We start from the raw sequence: 24,881 nt of genomic DNA, 5'->3' as shown, positions 1-24,881 counted from the left end.
TGTAATGGTGAAAAACGACCTTCTTCTGAGCCCTGAGGATAAAAAAAACACAAAAAAACTAAAGCAAAGATAGCTTAAAGTGACTGAGAGAGGAAGTGCTGAGTTATTACTTTTGGCAATAAACATTTAGGTTGATTACACTACTTTGACTTCATCAGAAAGTGACCTTTGAGGACACTAAATAAAACCGGTTACCGTGATGGAGTCAAAACACCACCGAAGTGGTAGATTGAGTTAGGACTGATTGGTTTAAAACCTCCTCACTTTTTCATCTTTAGTGCCGGAAATCACTGCTTTCCTGTTGTCTGAATGGCCTCAAACATTTACCTTCCTCACTGTGCTGATAGGATTCCTTTGTTTACTGTCGTCTTTTCCCATGGGAATGGAAGTGGAGCTATCCTGCATTCCCATGTACTGTATAACAAGAAGAGGGACACCAGGTTATGAGACGGTGTTTATCGTGACCACATTGCCACCAAGGCCTGCTTCCCAACGGCGTGGATGTGAGAAGCACAGCGAGGAAATCTTGGCAAGGTTATAAAAGAACAAAATAGTCCTCAGTCAGTGAGAACGAACAGGGGAGCCAGACGTTTCTAAATCAGCACCAAAATAAGAGCTTCTGTTTTGGGAGAATTTTACAGTTTAAGGTCAAGTGGGTGACCTTAAGCTTGTTGTGGAAATGATTGAAGCTCTCCACGGGACGGGGTAAGTCCTACCCTGCTTCCTTTTTAACCCTCCTATTTGTTTGGGTTTGGCTGTTGTTTTGGGGGACTAAAGAGCTGAAGCTCAGGAGCAGGTGAGGTTAAACTACTGTGATCCTGTTGGCTGTTAGTTTGTTGGGAGGGTGGGGTTAAGGTGTTGGATGGACACTGGTTGGACTGGCTGTTTATCATAAACACAGCCTAGCCCAGAGAGGTCCATCTGCTTTGATTTTATTTAGTGATTCTCCCCAGGGGCCCCGAGCTGGAGCGAGAATAACAATACTCGAGCCCATCTGTTCCCGTAGAACCAACCCCGGCTAAATTACCACGCGCTACGAGCGGCTGGCATATGCTGTGGCATAAAGCTACAAGAGGGCATTGTGCGCCAGCTGTTCTGTTGACAAATACTTATCTGGCACTTCTGAAGTCAGCTTGCTAAGCTGGTTTCAAGTTTGACTTGAAACTAAACAGGGTAAGGTGTGGAAAAAGGCTCGTGTGAGAGGAGGGGGCACCGATGAAACATGCTGATTTATCCCGGAGTATGGTTTTGTCACATTGTCTGGGGAATTGGGTCACTGGGTGTAGACTTAATCTGAACATATAGGGCAGATAGAAGACTGAAGCCAATCAAGTGGACAAAACAGACTGTAACTAATCTCTGTCATCCTCCTGTAAGCAGAACAGCATCTAATCATATTGTTGTTATATGTTTACAAGTCGGAGGATTCAAAGGCCTCTAAATTGGGCTTGATCATAGTAATCCTGGCACAGCGTGTTGGAGATAGGTCTGTCTGTGTGAGACGACAGTAATCCTATCAGTAAAGAATCAGATCTTTCGAGGGGTGGATAATACACACATCAAACATTTGAAAATACAACCAACAGGTTTTATAAGGATTCACACCTACAGCCTCCAAACATTCCCAGGGAACAATAGAAAAATAAAAAATAAAAATAATAATAATAATAATAATAATGCGTGTATTGAATAAAACAATACAAAATGACATCTTCACCAAACACTTGTTTTCCGTGATAGTGTAATAATCTGAGATATTCCCAGACCCAAATTCACAGTGTGAATATATGGGGCTGGCCACACTCCATAGGGAATAATGTATCCTAATAGCTGTAGACCTCAGGTTAATTTAGAAACTATTGGAGCAGCCTTTAACCAATCAGCACTGACCACCATCTGTGCCGTAACCGCTGCAGCTACATTTAGAAAAACACTTGACTTTAATGCCATTGCGCTGTGCACCGAGGCAGTAGCTGAAGTTGTGCCAGAAACGTCTATTTAGCTGGTGTGGTGGAGCCGGTCTTAGAGAGATGCACCTAAAGACACTGAAATGTGACACTTGGCAGGTTGATGCTATGCGAACCACATTTAAGTTATTTCCATGAGCGTGTTCTCTGTTCATATACAGAAATGATCTGACAGGAACAGTAAGTGGTGCCCAACTTAACCCTGTCATCGCACTTGTGTCTCGCAGGTTTTGTTTCCAGCACCGTCTCCACTGCTCAACTGGTCTCCACCCAGGACACAGCACAGACGACCGTGAAGCCTGCTGCAGCGCACTGCAGCAACTTGTTGAAGGAAGGTTAGTGGAAATTATTATCCAGTTAGGAACAGTGTTTTGGGACATCTTTAATATTATTTTTTTTTTTAATAATTATTTATGTCAGTCTCTTTTGGTAAACATCACTCTAAGCTCTTCCTCTGATTCTCCTTTACTGTTGCCCCTCCCCCCCCCCCATGGCAAAAACTACATGACAATAAATTAGAAAAATTCCCAAATTTAGCTTTAATAACCAAAGCAAACTTCAGTAAGAAAAAAAAGGGCTATTTATATCGTCTACAAGGGATGGGAGGTTGTGCATACATGTTTTAAAGTGACTTTAAAAAGTGACTGTAAAGCAGCATCACTGCTGCAAAAAGGAGGAAGATAAACAACGGAGAATCATGCAGTCGCTCTGGAAGTTCATGTTAAAGCCGTTCGTTTCATTTAGAGACCGAGCTATTCTCCCATCACAGAAATTCTTAGTTTAATCCGAAATTTTAATTGGCTAGTTTTATTTGACTGCAGCTCGACACGTGTTTTGTATCTACAACCTACCTACTTACTCTGTGTTGCAGATTGTAAAATAACTGATTTTATTGTGTTAATTCTAACACCGGGCCACTGGCTGAAAAGAATATTTCTGACAGATATATTCCCTCCGAGACCAATGATGATCTGCAACCTGCCGACCTTCTGAAATGCACACAACATGCCGCGTACCCTTCAAAACGGGCTTTATTGTTGTTAACATTTACAGGAACATCACTGACATTAATTTTCCACCCGTTACATATGTCTACACTGTACAGATGCAACAGAAAAAAAACAAAACAAACCAAAAAAAAAAAAATCTAAAACCCATCCTCTGTTGCGAGACTCCTCATAGAGAACAAGGCTCCAGTCAGTGACAAGCTCCAGCAGTGCAGAAAAAGTTCACACAGGAAGCTCCTCTGTCAGAAAGCGGAGACGACCACAGAGCAGAATGGAAGTCGTCAGGTGGAAAGTAATTTATAAAACACTCCGTTACTTTGGACTCACAACTAAATCCATGATTAAGCTGTAATTCGGTTTAGGAAAAATATATATGATGCCAACATCTGTAGTTTGTAAATTTGATCTAATTTGATGTGATATATAAAAACCAACTTTGTATCTTAATTGGTCTTTTGTTGTCTGTAAAACTGGAATATAATGGAATCAAGGACTTTTTTTTTTAATTAAATACATATATATTATATATATATATTATATATATAATATATGTTATATATATTATATAATATATATATATAATATATACAATATATAATATATACAATATATAATATATATATGATGCCTCAAGGTTACCAGCCTTGTGCCTCTTCATTTCCCATCCTTTGTTAACTGTGTCACTATTAACGTTCAGTAGTTGCTATGAGACAACGGAAACTCTAATAACTCACTTCAGTATACAGTGAATGAGGACAAGCAGTGTCCAAACAGTACAGTTTCATCAACCCCGTTTCACTTTCTTAAAAAAGGGACAAATGAGTTTTGTAATATAATTCGAGGAGAATAAATATTCAAATTTGATCTTCTGTTATGTGGCGTCTGCCTGACTGGAAATGTCACACTTTCATGAAAGGCAGCGAGAGTCAAAACTTCGGCCACAGGAGATCTGAGCCGCCGTGCCGGGCAGAGAAAAAGGCTTTGTAAACAAAAAATATAATTTAAATGTACTCATCAACACTTGAAAGTCTTCACATCACACACACCTTAAAAAGAAAATGGCCAGGCTCTCCCCCTCCCCCAGTATTTCACCTCATTGACCCGATGAATCGCATGGAGTGCTTTATAACAGGAGCCATTGTACAAGTCTCCCCTCATGCATCTATCTGGCATCTCCTCTGCATTAGCAATGCAGAGCGTTCTTTACAGCTACACCGGAGGAGCAAATTTGTATTCTGTTACACAAAACTCTGATGTCTCCCAACCAACAAATTAGCACTCACTGTGACTTCCAATGGGAGGGAGACCAACACACACTCCAAAAAAAAAAAAAAAAAGGCTAAATGTTTCCTGATAGGTCCACTTGAGGATGGAGCAAAGAGTGCAGCATTGGCTGAGCAAGTATGCACTAAAACGTGAGACTTTTACAATGGCTACATCTGTCTCTGCAGGACATATACTGTAAAGACATTTACACAGCGTGATGGGGAAACCGGTTCACGAAGAGCAGAGTAGTCTGGTCTTACTGCAACAGCGCAGCAGGTTGACGTCTATACTGCTGATGTTACTACCTGGAGAAGTCTATGCTACTAAGAGATCTTACACGAGTTTTTAGAACAGCACACACGGCTTGGACGAGGATTTGCGCACTGCGTTGCTTCCTTAATGGGCGTTATAGAAAGCTCCCGTCTTTTACAGAGATTAAGAATAGCAGGACTCCTCTTTTCTTAAGGTAAATGAGGTGAGCAGGATCCTCCCACTCGCTCATCTTGTTTATGTTGCACATGTTTTGTCAGCCGCGGCGACGCATCGTGCCCTCCCGCCCCTTCTGCTCCTTCCTCCCTGAGCGGGGAGCGAGTCCTCCTCACGCCTGCCTCTGCTTCATCATCCACCACCGATGCTCAGCTGAGAGACACAGGGAAGCTACATAGGACTACATGAAGAACACAACACTTCAACTAATGCACAGTGCAAATAGGCTTCTCCTCCGTCTCCTCCGTCTCCTCCGTCTCCCCGACCTCCAGAAAGGGGGCGGGCGTTGATGAGAGGTGGGGTGGAGAGGGTTAACTCCCGGACGGCGCCCCTACTGGCAGCCAGCCAGCTGCTCTTCTCTTAGTTTAGTTTTCATTTTTTGGTCTTTCTGGGAATCTCCTAACCCCAGGGAGGAGGGAGGGAGAGGTGGTGAGGGGGTAAGAGGGTTTGGGAGAGGATTCTACTTGTACAGGCTCATGGTCGGGCTCTGGTACATGCACATGTAGGCGTCACACAGCAGGCGGCGGGCCTGGCCCTGGATGCTCTTGGGGTCCAAGGCGTGCAGCTCCTCTGGGGTCATTTTCAGGTAGGCTTCCACCTCCGGACAGGGAGACACCTGCGGGATGTTGAACCCATTCTGCCCTCCTGCAAAGCCACATGCGAGGTCATTAGAAACAACGCAACGGAGCAGTTGGACAGTTTGACTTATTCTTCAAAAGGATAAAACTAGTTTTGATTATAGACAAATCAAGCAAGTCCAATTTAAGAAAACTACCAAACACGACTTCCCGTTCCACTTCTCAGCTTGTCTTTTTCTGGCATTTCACCAATCGACCAATTCAATTTAAAAACATCTGCAAATGTATTGCTCTTGCTGCCATGTTCGATCTCATAGGAAAAATAGATGCACCATAACTCAAAGTCAGTGCACAACTTCACAACGTCATTTCACGCACCGTCGCGGTCGGCCATGCTGTCGAAGAAGAGCCAGGCGGAATCTGCGCTGCCGTACTTGACGAAGGCCACGTAGTGACTGGTTTCGATGCACAGCACGGCGAACAGCTCCATCCTCTGGCGGGGGAAAGTGCCCTGACGCATCGTACCGTCTTGGAGCTCCTTGGGGACAGACAGTTTGCCGTGTCGATGGGTTTTCCTCCGCGGGTGGAGATGAACCTAAATCAGTGCAGGCGGACACACACCGTCACACACACACACACACCGTCACACACACACACACACACACACACACACACACACACACACACACACACACACACACACACACACACACACACACACACACACACACACAGCATTCATAACTGTGGCCTGCTCAGGATAAACAAACGTGTTTTTATGGAACATGTAGCGGGAGATCACAGGATATAAAAGCCTGTGAGGGTTCCTGTTGTCACTCAGCATGGTAGATATGCATTCAATATTATTTCAATAAATGCTCTGCCTGTGTGACCATGTGTTAAACTCTGCAGCAGCAAGTCTTCTTCAACACAACTCCTACTCAGATGGTGTGAATTCTTTGGATTTGGCGCCACCAAATGGATGATCCTGACACAGACTTTCCAACTTGTTTTTCTCTTGTACTCGTGTTGCTGTGACGCCCTCTGTGGTTTACCTGCGTATTGCACTTTTCACAGAACTGTTTGATCTTGCCAGCCGTGATGTCGCCGTCCTCGTAACAGTCTCGGCACTCGTAGAGAGCCAGGCCTCCGCAGATACGACATTCCCTCGGAGCTGGACAGCAAAACACAAACCTTCATCACTGCTGACACTGTACACAAGTGAAGGACTTTCAAAAGTTAAAGAGCAGCGTGGAAAGCAAGGAAAAAAATTGGATTCCTTCATCTCAGCTGAGCTGCAGCGACAGCTCAGTGGACTTTCATTAGCAAACGCCACGCAGCTCTGAATCCCCATTGATCGACACATCACACTTACAGACTGGGGAAAAATATATATATTTATATATATATTAGCCACAGCTCACTGTCTTCAAGAAGGTCTGTGATGTCTAACTCCAAGGAGGGGAAGATTTTGTTGAACATTTTGAAGTCCTTTCCAAAGCGGGGCATCTGGATAATAAGGCAGGAGGGAGCCTGCAGGAGTCAGGAACAACAGAGAGGGGAGAGAAATCTTAAGGAGTCATCAACAAAGCAGCGCCGAACTGAAGACTGAAATGATCCTGTTATTAGGTCCTTCAAAAGAGATGACAATCTTGTTTAAAGAAATACATAATATACAATCAACTGCCTCACACACAAGACACGCGTGTCGTGTGTTATCTCTGGTTTAGATTCAGGTGTACGATCAGCAGAGATGGAACGATGACTAAAATACCGACAGCACAGTATGTCGTTATGTGTAGTTATAAAAACTACTCATGGCGGAAGTGTATTTTGGGGGGTTTAAGGGGAAAGGGAGGGGCGGGGGGTGCTATTTTTGGCATACACTAAAATTAAAGGCTGCATAATTCTTAAACTTTTTTCTTCTTTTTGTTGTAATTTATACCCACAATTATACCCAAAGCACCCTGCCACTATAACCTGAATACATAATACAGCAGCATAAGCTGTGGAATTTTGGTGTAACACGTCTTAAACACTTGACTGGTTCATAAAACAAAATCTGATGAATTTCACGTAGATGATAGAGGTTATTTCTGTCTTTACGCCTTTTGATTGTTTTATTTGTTACCGTGTTGGGGTTTGTTTGGGACATTTTTTTTTGGCATTGTTTGTTTGTGATATTTTGAGATAGTAAGTCAATATTTGAGAAAATATGTCAATATATTGAGATACTGAGTCAATGTTTTGAAATAGGAAGTCAATATTTTGAGATACAAATACAATATTTTAAAATAGTAAGTCAATATTTTGAGACAGGTTCTCATCATGTGATTTTATTGTTTCAACCCACTGGGGGAAACAGGCTTCCATAATTTTTTTTTTAAACTGTGAAACTAAATTAAACTCACCTCTGCAAACTTGAGGTCACTGTTGATGAAGGACCACTCCAGCAGCTGCTGGATGGTGGGAACTCCCACTTTGTCCTTCTTGTCCATGAAGATCTGGTAAAAGTAACAGTCCTGAACCTTCTGACCTGCTGACCTGGAAAACAGAAAAGTGTTTGTTCATTTACCTTCTTTAGTTTTAGTCACATCTTCACTTCTGAAGGGAGAAGACAACGGGACAACTCTTCATTCGTCTTTCCAAAAAATATTACGACCAAAGCGGACCTTTTGTACTTACGCTAATTCATTGGTATCGATTAATCAATCAATACCTGTATAATCCCTGAAATGTTTATAGCAATTTATCAAACCGGTAAAGGCTGGAAAATTGTGTCAGTTCTTTGTATTTTTTTTTTTTAATATATTGAGATTTATTTTAAGCCCGTTTCACAAAATTTCATAGAAATAGAAATAACCTAAATAAATAAATAACTTAGGAAAAATAAGTAGAAATAGTTTTTCCTTTGTAAGCGGTTCAATCAACAGGCAGTTTAACGTTTGACAGTTTGAAGTTTGAAATGTTCGGTGACATCTGTGTCATGTCCCTGATGAACTGTAAAGACAGACTCAGCACTGTTGAAGTACATGTTCCAGATCAATCATGTTATGCGACAGCTCTGAGACTGCTGTGTAACAGCAGACAGGAATGATGACATTTAGATTCTTAAACAAGACGATAGCACCAAAATAACGCCTACAGTTAAACCACATTGCCCACACTGTCCGCCGTCGGCACTGCAGCACGACTGAAACTTGAAATCTACATATCACAGATTTAGACAGGACCGATCAGTTTGTTTTTTTTCACATCTTTTTTTATCCTTGTTCATACAGTTATGAGTGGAGGGGGACTTTAGATTTTTTTTCAAAAGTCAGTTGGTGCTTACCTTAGCTTGAGCAACGGATCCACCCTCAGTATGTGATGGAAAAGGATATTGAGGAACTCCTCGGGGTCTGCAGTACAAAACACGTTAAGATGAGATCCGAGGTAATATTCCAGGATAAATGAACTGTTCAAGCTGAATGAATGTATTGATTGTGTTAAAGTAGTATTTTTGCTTTGTTAGTAATATATTTTTGTTATCCCTAAAACATGTTGGGTTTTTTTTTTTCATTATATCAGCTTATTCATAATCAAATAGAAATTCCCATGAAGTGGGATAGGGCTGAGAAAGCAACACCATTACAAATAAGTTGAGACAATCATCCACATCAATGTACCACCTTATGACAAAGAGCGCAATAAAAAAAATCAGGAGAAAGTGTTGAAATACCAACAGACAAATGTTCTCACTGCCCTACCTTTTTCTTCAGAGGTAAACCCAGAGGCAGCTTCTACCTTCTCCAGGATCCTCCTTAGCTTCATCACTTTAGTAGCACAAACATACCCATGTCTGGAGGACGAACACGGAGGAAGGTAAAAGCTAGATGAACAGCCACGTATTGTTTAGCTTTTGCTAACTAAATTTGCATCAAATGTGCATTCAGGGTTTGTTTTCATTTGTTTAAATTTGTGAGCTCCTATTTAAAGCCCTTCAGTGTTCTTACTTAGAATAGAACCAGAATAAATGGATGTCAATGTCAAAAAGTGGTGGCAGAGTATGTATCAAAGGCTTACATGCGCAGCGGGTTGACGATCTCGGTGCGTAACAGTTCTTGGGTCTCTCTGTAATACTCGACGTCGGTCTTTGATCGTGGCCTCAGCAGAACCGTGTCCAGAACAGAACTGAAGGAGAAAAGACTGCAAAGCAGAATATACAGGAAAGGCATTAGAAATCAAAGGAATCTGTCTATTATCTGGCACACGATAGGTGATATTTAACCAGTGTTACTTGTCTGATGTTCACCTGTTATTAAAAAAAACAGATTGTGGAAAAATATCCATGTTGTAAACGTCATATGATGAATGTAATGCAGTTCGTCCACAACTTCAAACCAGGTCCCAACATAAATAAAAGGGTTTTGGGTTGACTGCTTCATTCAAAAGGCCCTTTGGCGGTGTTGACAGAAACAACAGATGCAGCGGCCAGCTCACAGCTGGAACACATCCTCCTGTCAGAGCCGCTGGTCAAAGTCAAAACAGTTTACTAATCAGCCTCTGCCTCTGGGCAAACACAGCACTGCTGCCTGATGTATATTCAATCAATGTGACTGAAGTGCATGGATGTTAATAGAAAATGGCAAACACTGTAGATGATAAAGTATTTACAGTTGGACTGAAAGAGTACCGACCAGAAGAGGGTTGAATCCAGGTAGCAGGAGTTGTAATGGCCCTGAATGCCTTTCTTTTTTCCCACCATGACATCCAGACCATCATTCTCTGTGCGTGGAGGTGTGTTCTCGTGTACCACCTCACTCAGGTAACCCCCGAACGCTGCAAAGAAAAAACACAGTACGAGTGTAAACGCAAAGCTTTTGGGAACAACAGTTAATCTGATAAATGTTCCCATTCATAAACCGACTGACTCACCGATGGAGTTGCACCTCTCTATGGGGTTGGACGAGTGGTGCAGGGACGGGAAGCGTGAGTCGGGCCGGCAACACTTGAGCTTTACAAACAGAGCTTTTTTGGGTGGGCAGGTGAAATAGCGTGTGCCTTTGAAGGTGCCATCAGTGCAACCAGGGCACTCTTCTTCCTGGAAGAGAGGGTCAGGATCACTTAATCACTACAAGGTACTGTGTATGGGCGCAGTAACAAAGCATGAGGGTTTTACTTATTCTGCCTTCTACTAACAATGAAACATGTACCAACTAAGCATCAATAGAAAACTGATTATTAGAGCACAGTGTTAATGGGAAACGTACAACATTTTAGGAAATATCCTTGTTCACTTTTCTGCTGGACGCCGTGACTTCCTCAAATCTGATCATCACCATGAAGTTGCCAAGCAACCAGTAGAGAATCAAGGAAGTCACTGTGCTCTGTTGGGCCAAAATCTCCAGGTTTATTACTTTTACTATTTTTATACTGTTTTCTGTTCCGATTAAAGAAAGCTGGAGTAACGTTTTGATTACAAACTGTTTAATAACCGAGCCACGCAAGATAGTGAATTAGTTTTTCCCGTAATGACATGTAACTCGGCTCTCAAGCTGTGAGTAACACGATCAACATGGGAGATGAAGGAAATAATGTGTGGAGGATCAAAACAAGCTCTGCTGATGTAGGAATGTTTGTCTGACGTGATCATCAGTCAGGCCGAGCTGGTAGCAGCACCTGCACTTATCTAGAAGAATTTAGCAGTACAAACTTTAACGCCTCAAACACAACAACTGAGGGAGAGTTGTTGCATTTCAGGTTGAACTGCAACCAACGAATAGCAGCTAACAACAGCGGTCACCAGAAGAAATACATATTAAGGCTCGGAGCGTTGCAAACAACATAGACCAGCTTATAATCAGCTGATCTCGATGCCACTAATCATTTTATGTTCTTGTCTGAATCTCAAGCTCCAGAAATGTGTTTATTTTAAGATGTAAAATTGTATTAACAGTTTAAAATAGTAACAATGTCAAAAATATCCTTCTAGAAGAAATGTACAGAAAAAAAAAATTATCTTTTGAATGCAAACACACACACAAACAACTTCATCTCGACAAAGCAGAGCAGTCTTCAAGAGAAGATGTGTTACCGATAATGTTCATAACACTGTCCTGTCTCCCGATATATTAATTTATCATCTTCTCCCCGACATGACACGGTACCTGGGGTTTTATTTTCCTCCACAAAGTGAAACTGAAATCTAAATCTAACTTCCGTGTTTACGGTGCATTGTTGTCTCACCAGTTCCAGACCAGCCAGCGGCTCCAGCAGGCCCGGAGGCTGACCCACCCAACGGATGACACCGCACAGAGGCGGGTTCTCCTTCACCTCCACCAAAGAGCCCACCTCCAGACCCGGTTGTCCTCGGGGAGGCGTCGGAGGCCTCGGCGAAGGAGGGGCGGCGGGCGACGGGGGCTCGGGCTGCTCTCCCATCACCGACTGGACGGACAGGGAGAGGGGCCCATGGCTCATGCTGTCAATGGGTCCTGTTTTGCGATTCAGGCTGAAGGGCAGCGAGTGGAACTTGTTGTCACTGGACAAGGAGGCGGAGGGCGCGACTCTGGAGGGCGGGGAGGACTGGTTGAAGTCGGGGGGCGTGTCTGTAAGTGACTTGGCGGGGTCCTCCCCAACTGTGGGAGAGAATCCAGAAACCAAAACTTAATGTCTATTTGTATCACGTATGCCGTGTTTACCAAATGAAGAAAGTCATCTTACTGATCTCATGCTCAAAAGTTGGTCACAATGTGAGAACTTCAACCACTCGAGATCAGCAGACGGTGTTCATGTTTATTTTAACACAGTTTTTACAATCTCAGCATCTCAGGGCATTTTCACACATGGGCCAAGTTTATGGTTAGTTTGAGGTTAGTTTCCTCTTGGAAAGGGCATGTTTGGTCAAATTTTTAAAAAATCAAACATTTTAAATTATTAATGCAACTCAACAACCTCATTTTCTTCTGTGGTGTTAAAGCCATCACAAGTAACAAGAAACATTGCTGATGAATATCTGGACGAGTAAAAGCATAGGTTTCATTGTTCAGGTATTTAACAAAGACATTTCACTGGTAAGCCGTGGTTGGTGGCAGCGGCCTGCCGCTGATATGAAATGTCTTCCTGATATTTTACATTTAAAAAAAAAGCCAAACTGTTGAGTGTATAGTAGTGATAAAAAAAATAAAAATAAAAAAAATACTTGTGTCTTTGTGAGATTGTAATGTGTAAAAAGCGTTAATTCCTGAAGAAACAAGTTGGTGAAGTGTGAAAATACCCTCAGCTGAGGTGTGATGTTCGGTGTGTAGACTCCATTTCCCATCTGATGGTGCTCTGAAATTAATTTCCGTGTGTTTGTGGTGACGCACTGAAGTAATCAAGAACACATCAATTAATGTACTCGCAGTATACAGATATGTCATAATTTGAGTCAGCCAACTTTGATAATTTAGTAAAGAGAGGTTGTGCAAAACTGCTTTGTGAATCAAATAACAGCTTTTAAAAGTCTGAATACTCCATTTAAAGCCACGTGTTTCAGAGGCGGAGCGCCACCCTGTTTCTGCAGCATCCCTTGTGTACCAGGACAGTTCGGTCAATACATACAATACAATAATCTTTGCTGAAGCTAAAAACTAGAGAATAATCTGACGTTGCCGAGATTCAACACCTGACACTGCTCTAAAAAATATTACTCTGTATGCAAATCCTTAAACAAACAGCTGAGAAAAAAAATTCCCCTCAGGGATTAATAAAGTAACTACCGAAAAAACAAAAACTGGAAGTGAACACTCCAGCTCTCACACAAGTGAGAAGTCAACGAAATGCTCCGTTAACTCTCATAATGTTAACATATTCTAGTCAGAGAAGATTTTGATTCTCTCTCAATTCTAACTTTATGAAAGGAGTGACATAAGATCACAAGTACTGACTGAACTGTCATGACACAGACATGAATACTTCAGTTCACTTTTAAGCTTGGAAACCCACAGCTGATATGTTCTGTCACTGAAAGAAACACCTTCTCTGCTGATTTCATGACAGACATAAAAACACCAGAAGCAGAAAAACAAAAAAAATTTGAAAAGTGACCCTGAAGAAGATGACGATGATGATTACACATTCACAGGATGAGTAAGCAGTTGTGAAAACAGCACATTCGCCATTTATGACTGACCTCTTGATTTCTGCAATATAAACAGTAAGTGAGATTACATGAATTAGTGTTGAAATACTACTGAAGCCTCTCGCATATTCTGTTTTGCAGATAGCAGCACCACAATCATTTGTACACGATCAACTCTGATTATGATTAGTTCAAGTCTCAGACCATCCACGTCATATCTGCCATGATGGTGAGGCACGTAATCACCTTTTCTTGTGAACCTTTTTTGGATGTTTCGTGATCTTGTCCCCAAGTACAAAAGAAAGTTCATAGCTCTTTATTCAGGATTAAAGATAAATGTATACTGTACAGTATACATACAACAGTCATGATCATAAAAGGTTGCTTCACAACTGACAAATACTGGTGATGACATGAGCAGTGGAGTTTTATAAACAGCAACAAATAAATCCAACTTGTGTCCCTCCACCGACAGAAACACAAAACCGACGAGACGACGTGTGACTGAATCTGTCAGTCCTGACACAAGCATCAAAGTCTTTTACTAATGCTTTGGCCTGCAAAAAGTTTCACACCGAAATCTGAATCTTTGAACTGCAGCAGCAGCAAAAACACAAAGACAGCAGCCAGTTAGAGTAATTTGCAGCACAGCATTACTAAAAGCCTTTGGCAACACCAACAACTCCATGCAGGTACAACATCGTACTGAGATGGTGATGAAGGACAAGACTTGGGAGAATGTTTTTGTAGCAAGCTACTGCAACAAACTACTGATTGTGTTTCATGTGTTTGAGGCACTTTGACTTACAGTTTGTTGTAAACAACTCCTTGTTGCTACTACAACTGATCGAGAGAATTAAGATGGCTTTTTGTCCCTGGATATAGTCCCAATAACATGTGACCTACATATATATATATATTTTTTTTTATATAAATATACTATATATGGTGTATATACTGTATATATTTTGTATAGAACTATAATTCTCCCACTTGTTTGAAAATGATCATAAAAGAGCACATAACTTTTCTTTCTTTTTTTAAAGGTACAAGAGGAATTCTTTGACACTTTGACAAGTCCACTCTGGCACTGTTGTCTGAAGCGTTTTAGTCGTCTATCTCACAGAACAAATATAGTTCAGTTTCTACAAATACGTCGCTCCTCACCAGCTCCGAGAGATTGTGTCGATATGCAGCCCCACCCCTCGGGTTTCTTATGTTCCAAGTCGATTTATTTGTCTATTTATTTTGTATTACGCATGTTGAGAAGCAAACAGCCAAAGCACAGAAATCTCCTACTTGCTGCATTTTGGAAGCTGAAAGCCAAATATATCTACAGCAGCTGATTAGGACATCCAGCTTCATATTTCCATAAAACAATAATAAACTAGGTGAATAATCCCTGCTTCTCTCCTGTAGATATTTCAGTGAACATAAACCACAGCTCTTTTGTAACCTGCTGAAACCTATTTTTGTTCGTGGATAAGATGAGCTGTGTTGGTGGTATTTCTTACATTAGCCAGTTTTGGTGAAGACAGCGGACTACCACTCCAACAGCTCCATTTAGTTCCTGCTTAAAGGATAAAAGGAAGCTCAACCACTAAAGTCGACTTGCGACAATATGCTGAGGAGTTATTTGAACTGATGGTCTTTGGCTAGTACCTGACTTTGAACTCATAATACGATTTCTCATGAATAATTTAACTTAGATTCACTAATTATGAGACACTATATGCAAATAATGACATAATGTACCTCATAATTACACTTTATACCAAATAGGCAATATTAGAATATGTTACTTAAGTATGAGATGTTATGATAAACTCTCATCATATGTATTTTTAAGAAATCTTCGGTCATGCGAGTAAAATGATTCAAAATGCCCACATGACAATTAAAAAAATAATTGTGTAGCACATGTTTTGGCAGGTGGGAGAAAATGTACGCTACATTTGGAGGACACAGCCCACAGTACCAGAGTGTATATGTCTTTGAGTCCAGAGGTGGCCCAGTGGGACTGGAACCACTGACCCTGCCACTTTAAATGTATTAAAACTATACAGTACCAACAATAGTGTGCCTCAGTGAAACACATTAGCATGTAGCTTGTTGTGAACAGGAGCTTGCCGGTAAGATGGTTGTCATCCTGTGAGGACTTTTTTTTTTTATTTATTTATTTTTTTTACCTTCATCAATGTACCATGTGCTTTTGGATTTGGACTGGGCTGGGGGATCAAGAGAGCTGCCATTTAAAGTATAGTAAAATTCAGACTTGCTTCTACTGCCACACTGATGACCTAATACTGGAAATAACATAGGTAAATGAAAGAAAAGAAAAAAAACAGAGAGAGATAAACATATTGTGCATGTGCAGTATGAATACGTGTCTGAGATTATGTTTTGTCACCACGTTTCAAAAGGGAACCAAGGGAAAAATATACAAGTAGAAAATCCATTAATCAGCAACTGTAAAAAAAAAAAAGAAATCAGGATAGAGACACATTCACATCAAATCAATGCAGCTTTCTCATATTTTATTTAAAATAGAGGTAAACACGCCTTGTGTTGTTGTTTTTTTAAAGGGACTTCCCACCAAAAGTGCTATATAGGTTTTTCCTTATGTTTATAAGTTTCAAAAAGCTGTTTAATTCTGAAGAAAAGACATCTGTGAAGTATCTTTAGAATTTGTGAAAAGCAGAAGTCTCCAGGACAAATAGCTTTTTTAAGAATCACACCCAGTCAATTTTAATGAAACGCCCCTTTAAGAGTTACCGTCACACCAAGCTCTATCTGTCAGTTAGTTTTGTGTCATAACAGCAGTGCAGTACCTTTGTTCTTTGGTTTGCTTTGGCCAGAGGACGACTTGTCACTGTTGGTGCCTCTGGGGGCAAAACTGTGCTTTTGCAGCCTTTGGTCCTGCATGGAATATTCTGTAAAGCCCAGAAACACATCAACATTAGAGACACAACAGTCCACATTAAACCACCAGGGACTAAAAAACGTCAACAACCCACTCACAATCTAAGTACATTTACATTGACCTATCGTTTTCCTTTATGGTTTCCAGTTTGTTGAAGTCTAAACTGTATTTTATTTTCCTTTGCTGTAGAAAACATGTTTTTTTTTTTAATGTAGGACACTTTATGCTGGTTATTACTTCACAGCCGGTGCATAATGTGACCTACGACTCTGAGCCAGTAGCATTTTTCCATTCGGATTTTGGGTCAACTCTTTACATGGGATGTGATCCCATACAGTCTGGTGTTTACATGAGGCGATGGATTTAATCAGAACAGCTGTGTGATGTGCTTGATCGCCTTTGATTTTGTCTCCAACCCGCCCCGAGCCTGCCTTTGATTGGCTCTAAACATGATACTGTTACCATAATAACGAAGGCAACAAGTAATAGCCAATCAGGTTGGGGTGGGTCTTTGTGGAAGAAAAATGGGGAGAAAAATTGGATTGATATGTATCGTCTGTTCAGTGCAGTATTTGCCATTAATGTGTTGCTTTTAATCAAGCAACAAGCAGATAACAACGCATGACAGGCATCCAAAAATGTTCCAAAACAAACTCAGCTGTGGTCCAGTTCAGCTCGAACGCCGCCATGTTTTAGAAGTGGAGGGAGAAACGTACGTCTGCTTGTATTTACATCAACAGAGGGCATATGCAGAAAGACCGCTGCCAGGAAGTAGAGTTTCATTGTTTACATGGTAAAATGTTTCTTTTGATCAGTTTAAAATCACCCCTTTGCAACCAACTGAGCTTTAAATCAGTTTGGGCCTGTTTATTCTGAGATTTTTATTCTGTTGGAGCTTGTAAGCTGATTTTAATTGAAATATGAGGCTCCATGTAAACCTGGTTACTGACGGCTGAAGGAAGGTTCCACACTGAAGATACTGTATTTTACTGTAAACAAACCATAAGTTATCTTGCCTCTCCCTTTGCACACAGGCTTATGGTTGCAAAGAACAATTTTCACTCTCTAGTTCCAAAACTATGCCAAATTACAAACCACTGTTTGTACCATTGTTTATGGACACATGTTTAAATAGCTGTACTTAGTGATAACATAATGTATATTTTGTGTAGCCTGTCCACAGAGAGCTAAAAAAAAAAAAAAAGGGTTTTAAAGAGAGATGACAAATTTGCTAAATCAACAATGTAAAATCTTAATGATTTCTTGAATGTAAGTCTGAATAGTCAGCGCAGTGGCAGCAGTACACATAAACAAATCAATATGCCACTGTGGAGAACAAAGAGCGAAAGTATCTCACTTGACTTTCAAAAACAAGTGAGCCATCAACACAAAAGGCTCTCTGTTCCCGCTGCAAGCAAAACACAAACTCTGAATGCTCAGAAGGAGCTCAGTGCTGGTCCGAGTGAGGGACCGCTGAATGTCTTTCGGATAACGATAACATTCAACGACACGCACATGGTGTGAAAACGGGGACAAATACAAAATGACTCACCTGGCATTACGTCACAGATGGGGACAAGTCGAGTGTGCTCCAAACTGGCAAAATTACACAGCAGCTTCCCGTCAAACACACCATCCCAGTCCCCGATAGGATTGTCCTGAAAGAGTTGGAGACATGACAACCTTGTAACCCTCTCAGGCGCTCTTGCTCACTCTGAATAAGTTGGTGCCACACGTGCTCCTTCCCCTTGTTTCTTTTAGTGAATACTGACGTCTATAGTCTTGTCGCTCTATCTAAAGATTAATCCTCTGTGTTGTGATAATCCAAACTGCTCATCTCATCTTCTCCACCCAAAAAAAAGATCTTCCACCTGAGGTCCTCCCCGCAGAAAACTCCACTTTCTCTGCAAAGCACAAGCGCGGTATTCTCCTTCTTTACTTTGGGATCCAGGATTGTGCTCCAGGGGGACGATCTCAGATGAGCCAGTGCCACTAGCTAGAGAAGACAGGGCGAGGCTGGACGCAGAGTGAGGCAGAGCAGTGGGCTCTCCTCAGCTGCCTGCTGGCCCCTTGCCATGCAGTTGGGTCATACAGCACTAAGTCTTTACCTCACTCCCCGCGTGACTGCCTGCCTTTGTGTGGGAGGCTCAGATGCACTGAGTGGGCTGCTACGGCTGCTGTTGGTGCTGCTGCTAACGATCAGCAGTCAAATGCCTCAGTTATGTGTTTCAATCTCTCTATGAGTACAATACCATTCCCGCCTGACAACAGTAGTCATAGATACCAGCTACTGTGATCCAAGGCAACAAGACATGTTCCTTCAACATATTCAGGAACGGTCATTACAAAAAAACAAAACAACAACAGAGAGATCGTGACAGAAAAGCTGAAACAATAACTGAGAATTAAAGCTCAAATCTGTCATATACCCTCTAATCATCATAAGCCAATAGCTGAATGTAGATGCCACACTGGCTTGGTAAAAAAAAAAAAAAATTATGGAATTAAATGACAATTATGACAGTTATTTTCCTTCTTCTAAAGCTCATTGATAAAAACAGATATTTTTGTACAGATTAAACAAACTAATTAGCCATCTTTAAAGGTGCCAATTGGTGGATTTTGATACCTCTGGACAGGGTCAGGCTCCATGTCTTTGTGCTCAGCTGAGTTATTTAACTGCTGGCTGTACCTCCATGTGTATCTTAACATATGACAGTGGTATCAATCTTCTAAATCTCTCGTAAGAAAAGTGAACAAACTAATTCCCTCCTTCATGAATGAATGATTCGCAAACTTTGTCAATCAGGACCAGGAGTATGTTTGACCTCATCAGGTCAAAAGTTGAGTCGGCTGCAAAGGTCGTACATACGCTTTAGCACTGAGACAAAAATGCTTCAGATCCGTTTCAGATATTCTTGCTAAACAACAGTGGGAGTCCAGATATATGTGCTTTATCATTTATTTATTTTTTAATGGACTGATTAATTGTAGAATCGGTATGATATCAGAACACTGAAAAAAAACATGATATAGATATATATATATATATATATTTCACAGAGCCCGAAGTGGTTAAATCATATTTTTGTCTGGACACGAGTTCAACACCCCTAAAAGTATTTAGGCACCATGATTAACTACTTGTTCCCGCACCTGCTTAGATGTCCATGTGTGGGTACAATAACCGGTTTAGAGGGAGCTGTGCTTACCATGTCGACTCCCACATAGTAGCCCAGGCTCTCATTGCCCGGCAGCAGGTCACAGAAAATAATGGTGCCTCTCTCGGGTCCCTCCCTGGTCTGCACCAGGACCCTGGAGTTGATCTCCAGTGGGGGAAAGTCCTGATCGTCTTCCACCAGACTGACGTGGTGCACCTCCAGCTCGCCCAAGGCTTCGTCATCGTCATCCTCCCAGAGCTCAAGCTTGTCCAGAGCCACGAACACACCGCACTCATCCTCGCAGCGGAACAGCTGGCGGCCCTGGTAGGAGCCCTCCGTGAAGCCCTGGCCCCGGCCCTCCTCCTGGGACAGGAAACATTATGAAGCAAGTTTAGAGAGTGAAGCAGAACAGGGGCAAGAGAGATGAGCAACTTATTGTCATAATAAAGAGGGCAGGTAGCGAGGCTGCCTGCTCAGCATTCTTCAGTGAAGTCAACATCCGAGAGCTGTGAGAGCATCTGATCGATTACTGCAGCAGGAATACCGCTTGAGTTACTGGGATGATAAATGCATTCAAAAATATCTAGTACAGATACTGAACGCTCTCACAGGTCACACTATCACACACTGCGCATGTTTTCTCACTTGCAGGCTCTTCAGATGAAAAACTGCTGAATCACTATTGTTGCTGACAAAAAGAACACTGATCTATATTTGGTTAGCAGCATAAAATGAGATGTTTATCACGAGCATATGCAAACTGAGGCATTTCTGCTGATCTACAGCTTGAATGCTTTTAGCTCCATCAGCCCACTCAAGAAGACTACAGCTGGACTCAGTAGAATAAAAACAACATTGTGCTGCAATAAGCAGCCCTTTGTATTTTGTTACTAACTGCACTGTACATACGGACCGAAATGAATGGCGTGACATCAAGAACTCAGATTTAGAGTTACGATTAAAGGAACAGAATTAAAATGTTGTCCTTATCTGCTTACATTCACAGCAGTCAAACACACTGCAGCTTTGTTCCAGCTTTCACTGAAACAAAACAACATTTGTAGCCTGTTTGTGTCTCTGAGGTGAAAGTAAAATTGGCCATAAAGGTCACATTTGTGGAATATATGATTTAAGAATTGTTCAGGACAAACTTCTAAGGTTGAGAGTCCAACATGTGCTTCATTAAATCCTGCTTTTTTAAAAAAAGTCGAAATATAGATATAAATGAACAAGATGGCAAAATGTGACCGTCCCACTGCCAAAGACACGAAGAATTGAATATTCAGCCTTTCATTTTGCCACCGCAGCACCGCTTTGCGCTCTGTTCAAACAAATATGGAATAGTCACCAAAGCCGGCCTTAAATAGGCACCAAACTTTTTTGGTTTCAAGATCCATATCTTATTATTGCATGTGAAAATAAATATTGACCTCCAGAGCCAATAACAGTGCAAACTGAGCAGAGCATGAAATTACCAAGACACTCTGTACCAAGACACCAGGCAACCAGAGCTTTGTGAAGATAGGATTTGGGGAAATCTGGGGATCTTTTTTCCTTCTGTTGGGTACACTGGTACGAGTTCCAGGTCCACTGAGCGTAAAATAGCTTTATAATCTCACTCCAGCAAAAACCACAGACTTCTTTCTTATTTATTGTTAAACAGAGGTACAAACACTTCAATGCAAGTGCAGGAGCACTTTTACTAATGACTAATGATCAAGAAGGGTAAGGGGAAATGGTTGTACTTTTGTGCCCAACAAATAAAAGAAGCTAAGAGTGTGTTATTGTGAGGAGTACCGGTCAATGCAGTTGGATTGAAGTTTTGAAAAATGGTGCTTAAATCACCTGTTTTGAAAAAGCTGTTTTCAGTTCCTTGACCAGACATAGATGCAATAACTGGTTTAAATCACCATCATCCGGCCTTCAATAACTGTTTGCTTAAAAAAAAAAGGTATTTGATAGATCTAATAGAGGTTTAAACCAATTTTCCTGTCTGTGTTCTATTTGTCAAGTTATTTTAAGAATAACCTTAATCAGTTTTAAACATCAAGAAAACACTTCCTATTTTTTAAGCATTAAATCTTTGTTTGATTTAAACTGAGTAAGTAAAAACATTCCTCACCAGCAGCTCCACTCCGAACCAGATTCCAGAGAGGGCTCTGTCAGGGAGCAGCGAGCCTTTGAAGCGGACCACACCAGGCAGAGGTTCGTCCCCCGAGCGCAGCTGGACGCGCACCTTGGAACCACAGTCAATATCCCGGACGCGCTCGAGCCGGGACTTGTTGCAGAGCAGGGCGTATCGCTCCTCACAGTTGGTAATGGGGAACAGCAGCTCGGCCAGCTTCTCGTCCAGCTCCAGGACGTCCCGCTCATCCAGGCTCAGCACCACGTTGGTCTGGTCCAGAATGCGGAGGCTCTTCTTGCCCTTACATGGGGGCAGTGTTCGCCCCAGGCTGTTGCGCTCCTGGCAGGCCTGGCCAAGACTGCCACGGGGGATCCTCAGGGTCTTCTGGGGAGGCTTCTCCACCGTACACTCCTTCACGACCACGTAGTAGCGCCAGTCCTCCCTGAAGCCCCCGCTGGGCTTCTCCTGGCTCCACAGGGTAGAGCTCATGGCTGCATGCTAGGCAGGAGGCCAACGTCAAGGCAAGCTTGACCTGTGGTCTGAAGTAAAACATAACATGCGTGACCAACTCAAGCAGAGACATACATCATACAACTACTGTTATAATAGCAAAAGAGAGGGTCACATTATTTTCTAAATTAAAACTACACTAATACCAAAAAAATAGACATAGTTAATTAAAATGTCTTTCCATTTGAATCTGTTGAAAGGCAAACCAACAGAAAATGCCCAGCCAACGACACACACACAATGTAAATCTCTGTTTCTGTAACTGTTTGTATGCTTTTGCTTGGACAGCAATAGTATTTAGCAGTTTGGAAAACGTGTTTGGATACCAAGGAAAGCAAAAAAATAGTAAACGTACCACAATGCATAAAATATTGCACTAGAAAAGATTCAAATATGGGATTACTGCAGCATTGCAATTCAAAACATAAATAGTCTTTCAAGATCTCCCTCCCAAAAACAAATCAAAACCAAGTAACTTCCAAAATTGTTGCTTCTTTTGTCTTCAAGCAGACTTCAGCATAAACACGTGGACGTAGTTTCATTTAATCAGATGTAAATGGTTGCTGTGGAGCCATATTGAAACAAAAACAAAAAAAATAACATGATTGAACATTCGCTAAAACTGACTGAACGACATTGATGAATGGTGACGTCAGGACAAAAACTTGTAGAAAAATATATCAAATTTATAAGGCGGCATCTTAATTAGCTGATGACTGATCTTCAACCCACACATCAGTTATCCAGTCTGCTTGTTGTGGTTTCTTGGGAGAAACCCAACACTAACATCTGAGTCCAGCTGTGTATCGTCCCCTGCCTCTACCAGGGATGAGCAGTGTGGACAACATTTTTTTTTTTTTTAAATCACGATATTTTTCGACCAAATACCTCGATGTCGCTCTTGTAAGGATGACTATCGTGCCTTCACAAAATTCTTACACAATAAGGTTTTTGATAAATAATCCTCAGTGATGTGGATAACATGAGTAAGTGGGTATCGGTAAGTAAATAATAGCCAGAATAAACTGGTAAGTGAAGTAAAATGACATCATCTCACAGTGATGCAGCCTTTAAGACCAGGAAAAGACAACATACCCTCTGATATCACAATACAACGTCCACTATCTAGTTTCACATAACAATATGATCAAATATGAGCGTATCAAACAGTCATCTCGGTGCAGCATCCTGGTTTTAGCAGGACCTCGTGTGATATTATTCACGTCTACTGATTTGAATGCTCTAAAAATAGACGGTGAGCAAACAGGAGACTGAGTCTGACTCTCGGGGCGAGACTAATAGGAGACGAGTGGATTTCCCCCGATCACACCTCAGATACGACGTCCAGCCGCACACATCTCACACATCTCACACATCTCACACTACGTCGACATCCGTCGTTTCTCAAAAGCACGCCAGCAAAAAAAAAAGAAGAAGAAAAAGCTGTTTTGTTTTTTTTACAAGTCACTTGTAGAAACGTTGTTTTGTCACTTACGGCTGTCACGTTAAAAAAAAACAAGAAAAAAAAAACAACAACAACACGTTCATGTTAACGAGACACAACACGGGTCATTTAAACGCAGCCGGCGCGGTGTTTCGGGCGGATCAGCCCGGTAACGTGGTCCCGGAGCAGCGGGGCTGCAGCGTGTCACCGGGCAGCTGTCAGTCAAAAAAAAAAAAGGGGCCTCGGAGAGAGGGAAGTGGCTAACGAGCCGCGAGCTCAAAAAGTACCCGATAGTCGTTCACGCTCGATGCCGGCGACACCGGGACCTTACCTGCGTTACGAGTCGGGTCGGTTAGAGGCTGCGGACGCCTGTCATTTCAAACGCCCGTCGCCATTAGACGGAGGCCCAAGAAAACAAGCTCCCGTAATAACCTCCTGATTAGCTGAATGGCTAGCTGATGCCAGCGTCCTCAACCGGCCGCGGTATCACGCCGACGTGAGCCCGGCGAGCCGGTCAACAGCGAGCAGGCCGGCAGAGGACTGCCACCCTCCGAAGTAGGCTAGCGGCATTTAGGTAAATCTGTTCTCCATGAGAAATGCGTGAAATAATACAGTGTGGCGCTACATCTGTGAGATATATTATTTACAAGAGGCGACCTCACTAAACTTAATGTGTGACGTCATCGCCCCCCTCCGACAAGACATTGGTCGGCCGCTTTGTTCTCAAGCGCTGATTGGCTGTTTGTCGTGTCTATAAAAAAAAAAAAAAAAAAAAAAAAAAAAAAAGAAGTCCCGCTCTGTGGGGTTTTCCCATGGACGGCAGAAAACCTAGTTAGGTTGAAGCGTAGCCTCCAAGCTGAACGATGCTGTCTCCTGTCATCTGCAGGCAGCGGTGGAGGAAGTCATCAGCTCCTGGACAATAACTACCTGAAGAAAAGAAGCGATTCTCAATGATGAAAATTAAATCCAAAAAACACTTAGTTAAAACAAAATAAGAATTACTATCAGCAACATGTTCTTAAGAATAAAAAAGTGTTCATTACATACAAAGGCCCCTCCAACACGGTTATATATATATATATATAGCCTATGTTATTATTATTATTATTATTATTATATATATATATTATTATTATTATTGGAATATTATAATGATGTATTAGAATAAGAGGAATTTATTTGCAGCTGCTTCAATTTGCCACTGCTTTATATACTGTTAGAAGGTTTTATGTTTTAGATTAAAACTATCAATCAATCATCATTTAAACGTTATTTATATAGTGCCTTTCAAACAAATGAAATGTAATTCAGTG

At 41.7% G+C, this 24,881-nt stretch overlaps 1 protein-coding gene across 2 annotated transcripts; it reads right to left on the bottom strand.

Annotated features, from left to right (window-relative positions):
• Positions 1–3,577: 3,577 nt before the first annotated feature.
• Positions 3,578–24,235, bottom strand: cyld (cylindromatosis (turban tumor syndrome)). 2 transcript variants are annotated; one of them, XM_069690385.1, is made up of 17 exons: positions 23,900–24,235; positions 21,612–22,153; positions 19,541–19,852; positions 17,881–17,986; positions 16,237–16,338; positions 15,595–15,711; positions 11,533–11,921; positions 10,222–10,387; positions 9,984–10,125; positions 9,370–9,492; positions 9,054–9,145; positions 8,639–8,705; positions 7,716–7,848; positions 6,729–6,837; positions 6,360–6,478; positions 5,683–5,899; positions 3,578–5,371 (listed from the first exon to the last, which is right to left on the bottom strand). In XM_069690385.1, exons 2-17 carry the CDS (start codon positions 22,101–22,103, stop codon positions 5,187–5,189), a joined length of 2,871 nt encoding a protein of 956 aa, XP_069546486.1. In that variant the 5' UTR covers positions 22,104–22,153; positions 23,900–24,235; the 3' UTR covers positions 3,578–5,186. The 2 variants fall into 2 exon arrangements, with proteins under 2 accessions (XP_069546486.1, XP_069546487.1); XM_069690386.1 differs by lacking the exon at positions 15,595–15,711.
• Between the last annotated feature and the right edge of the window lie 646 nt (positions 24,236–24,881).

The sequence above is a fragment of the Brachyistius frenatus genome, unplaced genomic scaffold (assembly GCF_029030835.1).
Source record: "Brachyistius frenatus isolate BFR_SWC_R1_liver_20210118 unplaced genomic scaffold, ASM2903083v1 Contig_9, whole genome shotgun sequence".
Lineage (NCBI taxonomy): Eukaryota > Metazoa > Chordata > Actinopteri > Embiotocidae > Brachyistius > Brachyistius frenatus.
The sequence above is the reverse complement of the archived record's forward strand: the minus strand, read 5'-3'. Positions and strand labels throughout refer to the sequence as shown.